The sequence below is a fragment of the Squalius cephalus genome (assembly GCF_949319135.1).
Source record: "Squalius cephalus genome assembly, chromosome: 13".
In the NCBI taxonomy this organism is placed as follows: domain Eukaryota; kingdom Metazoa; phylum Chordata; class Actinopteri; order Cypriniformes; family Leuciscidae; genus Squalius; species Squalius cephalus.
The window spans coordinates 28,844,578-28,858,311 of record NC_137134.1 but is presented as its reverse complement, the minus strand read 5'-3'; the positions used below and the strand labels follow the sequence as shown (position 1 = coordinate 28,858,311).

General features: G+C 37.1%; 3 protein-coding genes across 4 annotated transcripts in view; 2 read left to right on the top strand and 1 right to left on the bottom strand.

Annotated features, from left to right (window-relative positions):
• Window positions 1-13,734, top strand: part of LOC307169636 (uncharacterized protein) — a gene marked incomplete at its 5' end in the record, with an annotated part of 128,026 nt that overhangs the window by 13,471 nt on the left and 100,821 nt on the right. The gene's annotated exons all lie outside the window — the stretch shown is intronic.
• Window positions 1-13,734, top strand: part of LOC307169886 (uncharacterized protein) — a 386,038-nt gene that overhangs the window by 324,724 nt on the left and 47,580 nt on the right. The gene's annotated exons all lie outside the window — the stretch shown is intronic.
• Window positions 4,360-11,893, bottom strand: LOC307169878 (uncharacterized protein). Of its 2 annotated transcripts, none has more exons than XM_079890761.1 (5): window positions 11,703-11,893; window positions 11,029-11,358; window positions 9,607-9,945; window positions 8,799-8,908; window positions 4,360-6,775 (listed from the first exon to the last, which is right to left on the bottom strand). In XM_079890761.1, the coding sequence occupies exons 1-4, from the start codon at window positions 11,752-11,754 to the stop codon at window positions 8,826-8,828; spliced, it is 804 nt and encodes a 267-aa protein (XP_079746887.1). In that variant the 5' UTR covers window positions 11,755-11,893; the 3' UTR covers window positions 4,360-6,775; window positions 8,799-8,825. The 2 variants fall into 2 exon arrangements, with proteins under 2 accessions (XP_079746887.1, XP_079746888.1); XM_079890762.1 differs by having other exon boundaries at window positions 4,366-6,162.

Below are 13,734 nucleotides of genomic sequence, written 5' to 3'. Positions count from 1 at the left end.
CTGCACATCACGCTTGGCGTCGCTAGCCACCGGTTACACATTGAAAGTCTATTTTCAAGCTTAAAAAAGATTTGACAAGCAAGAAGAACAAACCTCCTTGGTTCTGGTGCATCAAGCATGCAGATTGAAGCTTCTAACTAACTCAACTAAATGAGACATGTAGCTACATCTAGAAAACATAAATGCAAAATATTCATCAAAACAAGTCAAGCCTGCTTCATTTTGATACAGAAATGTTTTGATCTTTTGGGTGGACAGACAGCTTCATGAGCGTGCGACCACTGTAGGATGTTTATGTTTGAGGTGAGATAGCGTGCGCCGTGCGGTTGAAGATGTTTCCATTTCTGCACTTAAGAAGCTCACCATTTGACTTCCGCTCTGCACAGCTTTACAATGAAATGATTCTGACAGATAAAAGATTCTATCAAATTAGACTGTGACATTATTTTGAGATCTTACAGTGTGAATGTGAAATAAGAAAATATCATACTTATATGTGAAATATTAAGATTGATGTTCAAGGGTGTATGCATCTCTATATGTCTCAATCACTGTATGCTGTGGTCCTGTAGCTGCTAGTTTCTATAGTTCAATCCAGCTCTAGCAAGAGAAGAAAAGGTTATTTCTAGAAAGCTTCAACTATTCTTGATCTCACACCTTTAGTCTCCACATCCTGTACCAGTTTTATAAAAATCATTTTCATCTCCAACACAACTTTGTTTGGTCTTTGTGGGTGTGTAAACTGATACTGAGCTGTACATATCACGTGACTGATGACTCAGTATTGAAACTTCCTTCAGCAATAGGGGAAAACGCAAGTCTGTTTTAAGAAACATCTTCTATACTTGAATGAATACATACATGGCTGTCATTGTAGAAAGATAGCTTTTCATCTTTTTACTGTTAAATATACATGATCTAATTAAATGATCTAGACAGACCCTTTAGTCCACAAAATTATGCTGGCTGCCCAGCTAATTTTCATTCATTTACGTTTTTATTAGTTGTGCTTGTGAAGCAAAGCATCTCCATTTTTGTCATCTTGGATGCTTCTTCGTCCAAACATACTTTGTATGTAACTCCCGAGGTCCAATTGTGCCCAATTGTGAGACGATAGGGATCACCACAAATAGATCTCACAGCCAATAATAAACACTGTACACAGATGAGCCAAAACATTATGATCAGTCACTGGTGAAGAGAATGTCGTTGATCATCTCCTAACAAGGCCACATATTAAGGTCTGGGTAAATTAGATGGTGAGATGCTTGTTTGTGATTTGTATCAGGTAAGTTTTCCAAAAATCAGTTCTTGAAATCAATTTCATGAGTCAGGTAGAATAAATGGTATGCTTATCTGGCGTGTTGTCCGAGGACAGGGCTCCGAGCTCGGTATTTGGCCCGAACCCAGAGTAACTTGGTAGAGGGATGTTAGTGAGTCGACTGTATATATATATATATATATATATATCTATAGGCTTCCTCTCATGCTGATAGGATAGACGTGGTAATTGCTGATGACGAGTTGGTTGGATAAATCATTTGAACGTGCTTCTCTCGAACCTTGTAAATGAAATATCATGTGTTGGATGCGGGAGAGATGGACAGGAATTAAGATTTGGGCGACTTTGACAGGGGCCAAATTGTAATATGGCAAGGCAACTGGGTCAGAGGATCTCTGAAACCGGAGGATTGTGTGTTTCTCCCAGTCAGCAGGGGTGAGAATATATCACCTGTGTCTGAAGAGGGACAATCACCAAACCAGCGACAGGGTATTGGGCCCCCAAGGATCATTGATGCACGAGGGAAACAAAGGCTATCCTGTCTGGTCCGAGCCAACAGAAGGTCTACTGTAGCACAAGTCTATCTGGGTATGGGGCTGCATAGCTATAGACCAATCAGAGTGCCCATGATTAACCCGGTCCACCCTTGAAAGCACGCACAATGGACACGTAGCATCAGAACTGAACCTTGGAGCAGTTGAAGAAGGTCACCTTGTCTGACGACTCCCGTTTTCTTTTAAATCACGTGGACGGCCGTGTACGTGTGCTCCATTTAACTGGGCAAGTGATGGCACTAGGATGCATTTTGGGACGATGGAGGGAGTGTGATGCTCTGGGAAATGTTCTGTGGGGAAACCATTGGTCCAGCCATTCACATGGACGTTAATTTGACACGTGCCACCTTCCTAAACATTGTTACAGAGCAGGTATACCCCTTCATGACAATACTGTTCCCTGGTGGAAGTGGCCACTCAGCAGGATAATGACACTGCCACACTGTTCAGGAATGGTTTGGTCATGATGAAGAGTTCAAGGTGTTTCCCTGCCCTCTAAATTCCCCAGATCTCAATCCAAATTAGCATCTGTGGGATTGGCCAGACCAACAAGTTTGATCCATGATGGCTCCACCTCACAACCTACAGGACTTGAAGGATCTGCTTCTGCTTCTGCTGACATCTTGGTGCCACAAATCAACTGGACGACTTCAGGGCACTTGTATAGTCGAGGCCTCAGTGGGTCCGTGTAGTTTTGGCAGCAGATGTGGAGGACCAACAGCATATTAGGCAGATGTTCATAATGTTTGGCTCATCGAATCAATGACACCACTGACCTTTCATATTTACTCAAGGCTGAATAGGTAGAAAGTTGAACAGGTACACATAAGTTAGTGGAAACAAGTCAAAATGACACATTCATGGCAGTTATCCATCATATTAAACAAAATCCTCTACAGAAAAAGCAACTATATGCTGAAATTAACCCTTTAGAGAAAACATGTATGCTACTTCATTTATAACTGTCATATCAAAATATATGATCAGCTACTGTGTGTAAACGAGTAAAGACCGTTAGAGTAGATAGAAGGTGCATATCTTACTTAAAAACAAAGACAAAACATCCATAAAGCACTTGTATACAGTTAAAGGTAAATCGTTTTAATCTGCGCATAGGCAGATAAAACCTGCAGGCATGGATACTCACTAAGGATGGCTGACGCGAAACAGTCGTTCCGAAGCTTTGCGAGATCCCGAAGCGCAGATGTGTCGAAACACTGATCCGAAGCGTGATTCGAAACACCCATGTCACGTGACTATGACCAAACGAAGCCTCGAAGTGTTTCACTAAGTGTTTCATCAGGTGTGGTCCGCCGAATCAGCGTTTGATTGACACGGTCGGGAACAAACCACACAATCGCACATCTGTATAAAAGTGAAATAAACGCATTTTGACCTCGTGGGTTTTTGTGAGAGGAGTTTGACTTTGAGGTAGCGGATTTTTGGTGATATAGTGACATAGTGCGATTTGATTAGTTATAGGCAATTTAGGCTTACATTTAAATTTACACAACACATTGACTGATGCTAGAGACAGACAGAGTATAGTGACACATTAATAGATACATAGCCTAGATATACATAGACAGATTAGGCTAATAGATAGATACATATAGATAGATTACAGATACATATAAATACATATATTATAGATAGATACATATAGATTATAGATACATATATAAATACATATGTTATAGATAGATACATATATAGATACATAGATTATAGATACATATCTAGATACATAGATAGATTCATATAGATAGATAGATTGATTTGGATAGATAAAATGGAGGCTCCCCAGAAGAGATCCCGTACATCTGTGGTGTGGGAGCATTTCCATTTAGAAACCCCAAATAAAGTGAGATGTGTGTATTGTGATCGGTATCTAGCCTACTGCAACAATACATCATCCATGATGCGCCATTTGAGGAGCACTCATCCTGCCATTTTGCAGGGTGCAGAGGATGGCATTCCCCCTGTAGGCTACCTAGTCCTGCTACTGACACTGTTGGGCCATCTATGCAATGTATGCATTGTTTGAAATATAATTATAATTGAAATATAATTACAACCTTTTGGGACACTGTTTATAAAGTCCATAGCCCAATGCCCTACAACCTAATGTCCCAATCACAACTGCCAATCATGTTAAAAATAGCTTCAATGTGAATATAATATAATATAATATTGTGTGAATATACATTTTATAGGTCTACATATGAGTACCCAATATACTGCAGCTGATGCCACAGTGGAAGTGAAAAAATACATCAACGATGCATATTTGCCCAGAACTCATGATCCTCTAACCTACTGGAAAGACAGAGCAGTAATCTTTCCTCATTTGTATGTCCTAGCTAAAAAATATCTTTGTATGCCAGCAACAAGTGTCCCTTGTGAGAGGATTTTTTCAAAGGCTGGAGAAATTATCTGTAAAAAAAGAAGTAGGCTAAGTCCTTCCACAGCAGAGAAATTAATATTTTTTGAATAAAAATCTCTAAAAAAGTGAGACATTGTGGCTTGAATTATTTTATTAATATTCATTTTTCATGACCAAAATAACATTATGCACAGTGAGGAGCCTATAGGTTACAAGCTTCACATATTAGAAAATTATAATAATAAAAAAAAAACGCATTTTTTTAATGGCTCGTCAAGGTTGTTTCAGATCAACACCTGCAAGTGACCACTAGGTGTCACCGTTGAGACGGGTGTCGGATTGATTCGAAGCCTCGAAACAATATGGCACATTTGGTTCAACTGTTTCATTTGCTTCACGAGGCCTCGATCTGGCCATCACTAATACTCACTCTGAACTTAATATTCAGAAATGTCAAAAATCCATTGTTGAAAAAATCCACTGGAGGCAAATTGTAATTGAGAACCCAAGTGCAGTTTATTCAAAACAAAACAAAACAAAACAAAACAAAACAAAACAAAACAAAACAAAACAAAACAAAACAAAACAAAACAAAACAAAACATTGTGTGACATGGACATGGCCACCACTAACAATCCTTGGCAAAGACACATGGCAAACATGAGGGCTTAAATACACAGACTAATGAAAAGACAAGGGACACCTGTGAACAATGATCAGACAATTAACCAATGACAAGACACATGGCAGGATCACATGACAAACAGGGAATCACATGACAGACATGGAATCACATGACATGAACAAACCCAAAAACAAAACCGTGACAATTGTAATAATTTGTATATTACCATTCATTCAGTAACATGTCTGATAATTTCAAATTCTCGCTGTTTTCCTGTTATGAATCTACTGTTGTCTTACTGTTTTCCTTACAATGAAAATTTGCTTAAAATGAAGGATTAAGTACTTTTGAATTGAAACATCAGTGTAATATAGTAATATATTGAGATTTTTTTATGTTTTTGGTTTCAGACAAGTGTAAAGAAAACATCCAAAATACTGTTTATTTTATTGCACTTCATTTGCGTCTGTAGATTTCAATTATGAGACAAAAATTTTAAAGTCCATTTTCTCAAAATGACCCACTCCAGAAGAACTTATAGATACTTACTGTAAAACGTATGTAAGGTTTTGACTGTACTAAAGCATAACAATACTGTAATAAACCTTGTTGAACCCCAAGCATTACGTCCATCAAAATAATCTTACACAGCCAGCTGTTTACAGTTTTAATAAAAGGGAATTACCCTTTATTTTAAATTGAAAAACTTCAAACTCATCACACAGGCGTTGATACAGAAAAGGGGAAAAGAAAGCAGTTTTAAGTTCTTTGTCTTTGGTTTACTACAGTTTTAAAGAGGAAATACTGTGTGTTTACTAATAATGTTTACTGATGAATTCTCACATGGTTTGTCTTCATGCATTAAACGCACCAAATAGAAATGTAAACAATACAAAGTTTAAAATAATACAATTTCACCCATTGTGTTGAAAAACATTTAGAGCAATAATACTAATATGTGACAAAATCCATAAACTCAGCATAACAATAATAAAAGAATGTCTCTCTGCATAACAGACACCTCACACCTTTTCACGACGTCATAAATGAAAGAACCTGTCAGTGAAATAAACTGATCAAAACTCAAATGCTACAAAGGTTTCGTTTAGAAACACGTTTGACGAAATGTTATGTTTGGCGAATGTTCCAAATGTTTGTGTAAAAATCGTGCCGTAACATCTATAACATGAGGTATTTCATTCATTCAACAACAGCCGTATCATGTATGCATCCTCAGTAAAGTGTTTCACTGACTATAAAATAAATCAGCAAGATAGTAGTTAATTCTTGTGTGGTGCTGCTGTAGATTGTGGATCTATAAAAAAAAGAAAAAAAATTCTGTTCATAGTCAGCCAATCAGTCATTTTTTTTCTAATGGTTGACCAAAGGAACCTCACTGGTTAAAATAGTAAAACACTATATTTGTAACATAACAATATCAGCTTTTTTCCAGTAACAGAAACGATACCAGTAACACAGTATCAGTGCAGACTCAACTCAATCCCTAAATATCTGCAATATCTGCATCGAGATCTGCATCTCAATCTGCAATATCTGCAATATCTCAATCCCTAAATATCTGCAAATATCTCACAGCGGTCTTGAAGGAAAAAATCATATTTGTGAACATTTGTGGGGGGTTTCCAGTGAGCAGGTTATGTGACACATTTAGATTTACAGATATACACTGCTCAACAAAACATGAGTTTCAGCTGGTGCTTTTCTCTCATTTTCCATTGCCTCTTCACATTCCTCTTCAATGAAAGTACCAGTGTAATAAATGGTTATATTGGTGTCTCACTGTCAGCCTCAGGCTGATTAGAGGACGTCCCATCATCAGTGGTGTTTAACAGTACGTCCTAGCCTCATACATCTCATAGGCAGGAGTCATCACTACAGCATAATTCTGATTAAAGGGACGTATCCTCCTGTAAGAACATACAGATTCACAGACGGTATAAGAGAAGAACAGGACTGATGATTCAGATCCACATGATACACACACACACACACACACACACACACACACACACACACACACACACACACACACACACACACACACACACACACACACACACAGAGAGAGTCTTTCAGTGTTTGCATTAAATCGTTTTTTTTCCCTACATATAAACACGTTGGGTATAAGAGCCATTGAATGTTTGTTGTAATTCCACTGTTGGACACTGGGTGGAGTGCAGGTGAGTAATGGGAAGCACATTTTTGAGCGTGTCAGGACATGTGAGGGTGGAAGCAAACTTGTGGGATTTACTATGTGTTTGTGCATCAGAACTGTGAGTTTAATATGGCATCTAAGCATTGTGATTAATATATTTGATAAACGCAGCACTGGACTGGAAGTGTGTCTTTTGATTTCACACATCAGAAACAACCCCACAACACCTCTAATGAAAAGATAGCTCTCTTAATGAATCTTCAGTCTGATAAACTGAATCACAGTTTCATCTTCTGTACTACAATAATATAAAATGTTTCCACGCAATTGTCTGAAGCAGTGAGATTTAACATTGCAACATTTATCTTTCCTAAACAGCCTGCACATCTAATATGCTTGAACTAGTGTATTAGTGAGCATTAATAAGACAGTATTGATACTTTTCCTTGCCCTCTACATTAAGTTGCACTTTTTATTTTTATATTAATAAGATTATTTGAGAGTGAATTTATGATTTATTATACTGGCCTCACATGTGATAATCTGCTGTTGATTGCCTATATTTATGATACACCCTGACCATAGACCAGGGTCGTAACAGCCTATGGTAAATAAATATATGATATTTATGCCACTGTTCTTTATTATAAAATATAATAATACAGCACTGTCTCGAACTGCTCAGTCATTACTGGTGTTTCTATACAATGACTTTTCAATCAAACCACATAAAACACATACATGTTGCAAACTCACAAATCAGAATCTGTTTGTTTTTTTAAACCACCCCTTACAATCCAAATAAAATTTAAATCAGATTTGGCCAATTCATTTCAATAGATGTGGTTACATGTGACTTTTTTTTATTCCGACTGTGCTGCTAGTCTTGTTGAAACAGATTTTAGTGTCCATGTAAATGCAGCTGCTTGCAGGGTATTTGTGTTTCCAATTGGAATCTGATTTACAGTTAATCCCTGTTTACATCTGATCGGATCACAAGCAGACGAGGGAGACACATTCCCGATTACACCTTGTGTTTTAACCCGTCTATTTTGTCCACTTTAAACCACTTCAGTCCTGATTTCTTCAAGGAGAGGGTCTATGGACAGGTAAATGTATGGACTTTTTCAGATCTTTCGATCTAATGGATGAAATAAGCTCATGCAATTTACATATGGATGTGAAAGGAGACGACAGAAAAACAAACGGAGAGCATCAGCTTTAGTTTCTGTTCTGACAGACGCAAGACCAGCAGAACGCTGTGAGTGAGTGTTAGAAATCAGGAATGGGAAGAGAATATTGTGCTTGGTACGCTTTTCATCTTCAAACCAAACTTGGGTCTTCAGTCGAGAGAGTTTAAATCTCATCTGGCTAGAGCTCTTCCCATAATATTTACACATTAGGTCAGTAGGTGGGGAGTAGACGGTCTTTTGTGGCTGTGTGAACGCATTCGACCACATGAGCGTTTACACTACTAAAGCAATTCGGTTGATTGTGTTTTCGACTACCTCTGGAAGTGGTCCAAAGTGGAAGCTCAAAACGTATTACGTACACCTGTATTTAGCATCCGATTGACCAAAACGCATCTTAATACCAGTTGTAAACATGGCCTTATTGACTGTCCACATTGTAACACTATTCAGATCCGATTTGTGAGTCCCGCACTGTTTCGTTTTCCAGAATATCTGCATTGCTTTCAAAATACATATTTTCACATTTTACAATTATTTACACACAATTTCCATCTTGGTAAATCAGCTATATGTAATACTCACCATTTTGTCCACACTTGCGATAGTAAATCATACCAGCAGTTGCAGCAGCAGCAACACAAGCAAACCAGCAACAACTATTCCTGCTACAGCTCCTGATGATAAACCTGAACCTGGAGCAAAGACAGACAGACATTATTACTAGAGAGTGACTGATGATAGCCAACGTTAACAATATTTTTGTCTGATATTTACACCTTTGTACTTCGGTCATCAATTGTATGACATGATGATTTAACTATTAAATGGCAGCATCTTTTAATAATACCAGCAGCTAAGGCTACGTTTACACGTGGCCGGCTATTTTCATAAACGGACATTTAACCCCTCTTAGTTTTCAAAAATAACATCGAACAAACTGTCAAGAGCATGCCAAACCTGTAGGTGGCAGTGTAACGAGAAGCTCAAGCCCACGTTAGCCAATCAGAATCCCAAAAATAGTCGCATACTGTGACGTCGCCTAAAACTCTGTTTTCTCAGTTTACATGCAAACGTGCAAACAAAGTTTTCCAAAATCTCCACTCCGGACGGATTTTTTAGAAAGGATCGTTTTCAGACACGAATTCTCCGTTTGCGTGTACACGAAGGGAAATGTCTCAGTTTTTTTAAATAACCAAGTACGTGTAAACGGGTTCAAACAGTATCAACACTGCATGCTCAAAAGGAAACATCATGTTCACAGAAAAACTAATTCTATGCATTTTTCATGTAATCTTTTTTTTTCTTTCTAATTGACCACAATAAAAGGATTTACTAGATAGATTAAAAAACTATATTTTAAAATAGCTCATAGGAACTAAATAATACTCACTGACAGTTACACCGAAGCGCTTCACACTGACAGCGCTGTTGATGTGACGAAGGCTGCTTCTAATCTGCAGTTTATATTCTCCAGTGTCTGTTGTTCTGGTGTTTATGATAGTCAGAGATCCGGTCTGATGATCCAGCTTCAGTCTGTCTCTGAATCTCCCATCACCATCTTCACACTGAACATCTGTACAGATCCTCTGATATCCAGTGATTTCAGCGATGAGAATGTCATTAAAATACCACGTCATCACATCCTTTGGGTTTCTTACTACTCCAGGATCAAAAGTAACAGATTCTCCCACCTTCACTGACTTTTGATCCTGTTCTGTAGCACGAACACCTGAAACACAAACCAACAGATGATTGAAAACTTAACAACAACAATGGAAAAGCACTGTGGATACAAGTGCAATTTCTCATGCTCTTTAAAAAGTAAAAAAAAAAAAAAATTGCTTTGCACACATTTTAAAATATTATTTTACATTCAATTCTTTAAAGGAGATCTCCGTTCAATTTTAACATTGAGCTAATTTTTTTGTACATTTGGAGTGCTGTCAATACAGAGAACAACGACAAAAATCGGTGTTGCCTACACCGAGTTATTCTATTTTTAAAATTTGCACCCTGTTGACTTCAATGGGGCAAGTACTAAACCTGCTTTTAGCCTCTTAACATCCTTGATGTGTCATTACAAGTGCACAGAAAATGTGAGTGATTCCTTCAGAGTGATCACGAGTGAATCTGACTGCAGTAGATGTGAAAGATATGTATAAAAATGATGTTATTTAAGCCAGCGCAAATACCTGTGTTTACATCCTGTTTTTCGGTTGAAGTCCAAAGTAATCGATTGCCGAGTTCACGCGCATAGGTTTAGTACCTATGATCACGCGCGTGAACTCGGCAATCGACTACTTTGGACTTCAACCGAAAAACAGGATGTAAACAGAGGTATTTGCGCTGGCTTAAATAACATCATTTTTATACATATCTTTCACATCTACTGCAGTCAGATTCAGTCGTGATCACTCTGAAGGAATCACTCACATTTTCTGTGCACTTGTAATGACACATCAAGGATGTTAAGAGGCTAAAAGCAGGTTTAGTACTTGCCCCATTGAAGTCAACAGGGTGCAAATTTTAAAAATAGAATAACTCGGTGTAGGCAACACCGATTTTTTTTCCGTTGTTCTCTGCAATGACAGCAATCCAAATGTGCATAAAAATGAGCTCAATGTTAAAATTGAACGGAGATCTCCTTTAACAGTAAATATTTCAAATAGATTAACAAGTTTTCAAACAAGTGTGAATACACCGTATTAACTGGATTAAAATACAATAAGAGAAAAGAACACATCAGAATGTTGATTTGTGATTTAATTTAAAGCTATTTAACCTGCTTTTAAACATTCATTAATTGACTCACCATAAACAGTAACATTGAAGATCTTTTCACTGATGCTGCTGATGCTGATGAGCTTCAGTTCATAAAGTCCAGAGTCTGTGGTTCTGGTGTTCATGATGGTCAGAGATCCAGTCTGATGATCCAGCATCAGTCTGTCTCTGAATCTCTCATCTCCATCTTCACACTGAACATCTGTACAGATATCACTGAGATCTCCACTGATTTCAGCTATTCGAATGTCACTAAAATACCATTTAATATCTTCTTGTTGCTTTGTTTCAACATAAGTGTGTAGAGTGACTGAATTTCCCTCCTTTGTTGACACTCCGACAATATCAGCATAGAAAAGAACTGAAAAAGAAATTAAGTTATTCATGCGCCAAACAAAAATAAACAACAGGTAAGTGCTGAGAAAATGTTTATCTAATGATCATCAAGGTTGAGTAAAGAAATTCGTCTGGATTTATAATGTAACATGATTGATTTACACATTCACTCATCAGACAAACATGAGTCTCATGAACTTAAACTTGATTAACATCATATAAGCCAGAAAAAAATAAGATAATCGTGCTTTTAATCACTAAACATTGTTTTTATTTTAGTAGGCTCCAAGTATGTAAACACGTGGGATGTAAATAGGCACTTTCGTTTTAAATCGCAGGCAGAGAGAGATTGTAACATAAATGTCTTACCATGGTCGAATAAAAACATTAACACCAAGAACACATTTAATCGATCCGCCATTTTCACACAAACATAAAATAAAAATAAATCACTTTACAGTCTAAATCTGCATTCTGCACGTTTACCGCGAAGCCCTAAGTTAACCCTCCCCCACCCTCTTCTTTCCTTTTCCTTCTCCTTCCTTGATACAGTTTGGATCTTTTGCAAGTCTGATGACGCATGTTAACGTCATCAGCAACGTTTAATTATAATGTTTTACATTTATTAAAAATGTATGTGCATTTATAACTCTATTATTTTTTATTATTTTACATGTGCATCAAACTACAAAAAGAAAAAAAAAAGAGTTAATGAGGGTGTTTTACCTGCTGTGGGAGTGACGGTAAAAAATCTGATTTCAAAATCAAAATAAATTGTGAATTAGAGTTAAATAGAGGATGAGATGTGAATAAATGGATGTGCCAGCAGCTGTCATAAGAGTATTAATTAGCAGTCAAATGTGAAAGGAATTTGATTGGAAAATTGCATTGGTGGTTGCCAAATTTGATAGTTCTTCGGCATTTTCACAATGACAAAGGTGGGGGAGTAGGTGCATATATTGGGAATGTCCCAAAAGTGTATTGGCAGGGGGTTAAAATGGAAATTAGTAAAGTTTTAGGAAGAGATATACCCCCAGTATTTTTTTTTTTTTTTTTTTGCTTGATGGTTTCCCCTCGGATCAGTTTAGTAAATCCCACTTTTTTGGATTATTGTCATTTACTCGCCCTCAAATTGTTCCAAACCTGTATGAGTTTATTTCTTCTATTGAACACAAAATAAAATATTTTAAAGAATGTTATTTAGACAGTTGACTATAGCCATTGACTTCCACAGTATTGTTTTCCCTATTATGGAAATCAATGGTTAACGTCAACTGTCTGGTTACCAACATTTTTCAAAATATCTTCTTTTATGTTCAACAGAAGAAACAAACTCATATGGGATTGGAACAACTTGAGGGTGGGTAAATGAGAAAAATTAAAATTTTAAGATGAACTATCCCTTTAATACAAACTTGGAATATGTTTAAGGACCAGATATGATTAATAAAGACCTGGAGTCAGAAATGCAGTCAATTTAAGACAAGAGTCAGAATTATAATAAATTAAAGAAAAGCTTTAACTGAAGATAGTTTGCAGTTTCAGCAGGCAGAAGTCAGTGATCTTTCAAAGATTACAGCAGTTATACCCTTTACCAAGGTCTAAGATACGTCCTTGTTTCAGGTTGAATGATTCTGATTGGCTAAGTAATAGATAAATATAGTAAATTTCCACACATGGACTGATAGGCAGTAGCACATCTCCATAGTCTGTACGGCTGCCATCAGGACCCTGAGTTTGGTGCGATTGTTCCTCCGAGGTCACAGAGGTGTGTCTAGGCGCCGACATGTCAAATAAAACAAGTCAGTCAATCATTATGCCAGTGGTTCCTAAACCTGTAACTAAGAATACTAACACACACAGATACACACACAGCTCCTTCAAGGTTGGATTTGGTCAGGCTATAAAAACAAGAGAATAAAACATCAAGATAACATGTTCTTTCCCTCAATGAGAGGACAATTTAATATAGAATAGTAAAGTAAATGCTTTAACTAAGAAATGGTCACTTAGGTTCCAATGACCCCTGTGACCTAGTCGTCATGGTCAGCTAGAAGAACAGATTTATGTTTTAACATGTTGAAGACCTTTCTCAAACAAAATGAGTCCATATTTCATTTTTGGAAGCTGGGCTAAATGAGCAAGCACTAAATGACGGTCGGAAACAGGCAGTTTTAAAACACATTTTTGAGACTGTCTTTGGTTCATTGCAGTTTTAAGGAGAAAATACTCAGCAATGGTGTTGACTTATGAATTCTCAAATGGTTTGTCTTTATGCATTAAAATCACCACATAGACATAGACAACGTTTACAATAATCCAATTTTACTCATTGAGGTAAAAACCTTTAAGATCAATAATACTAACATGTGACAAAATTAATAAACTCAGCATAACAATA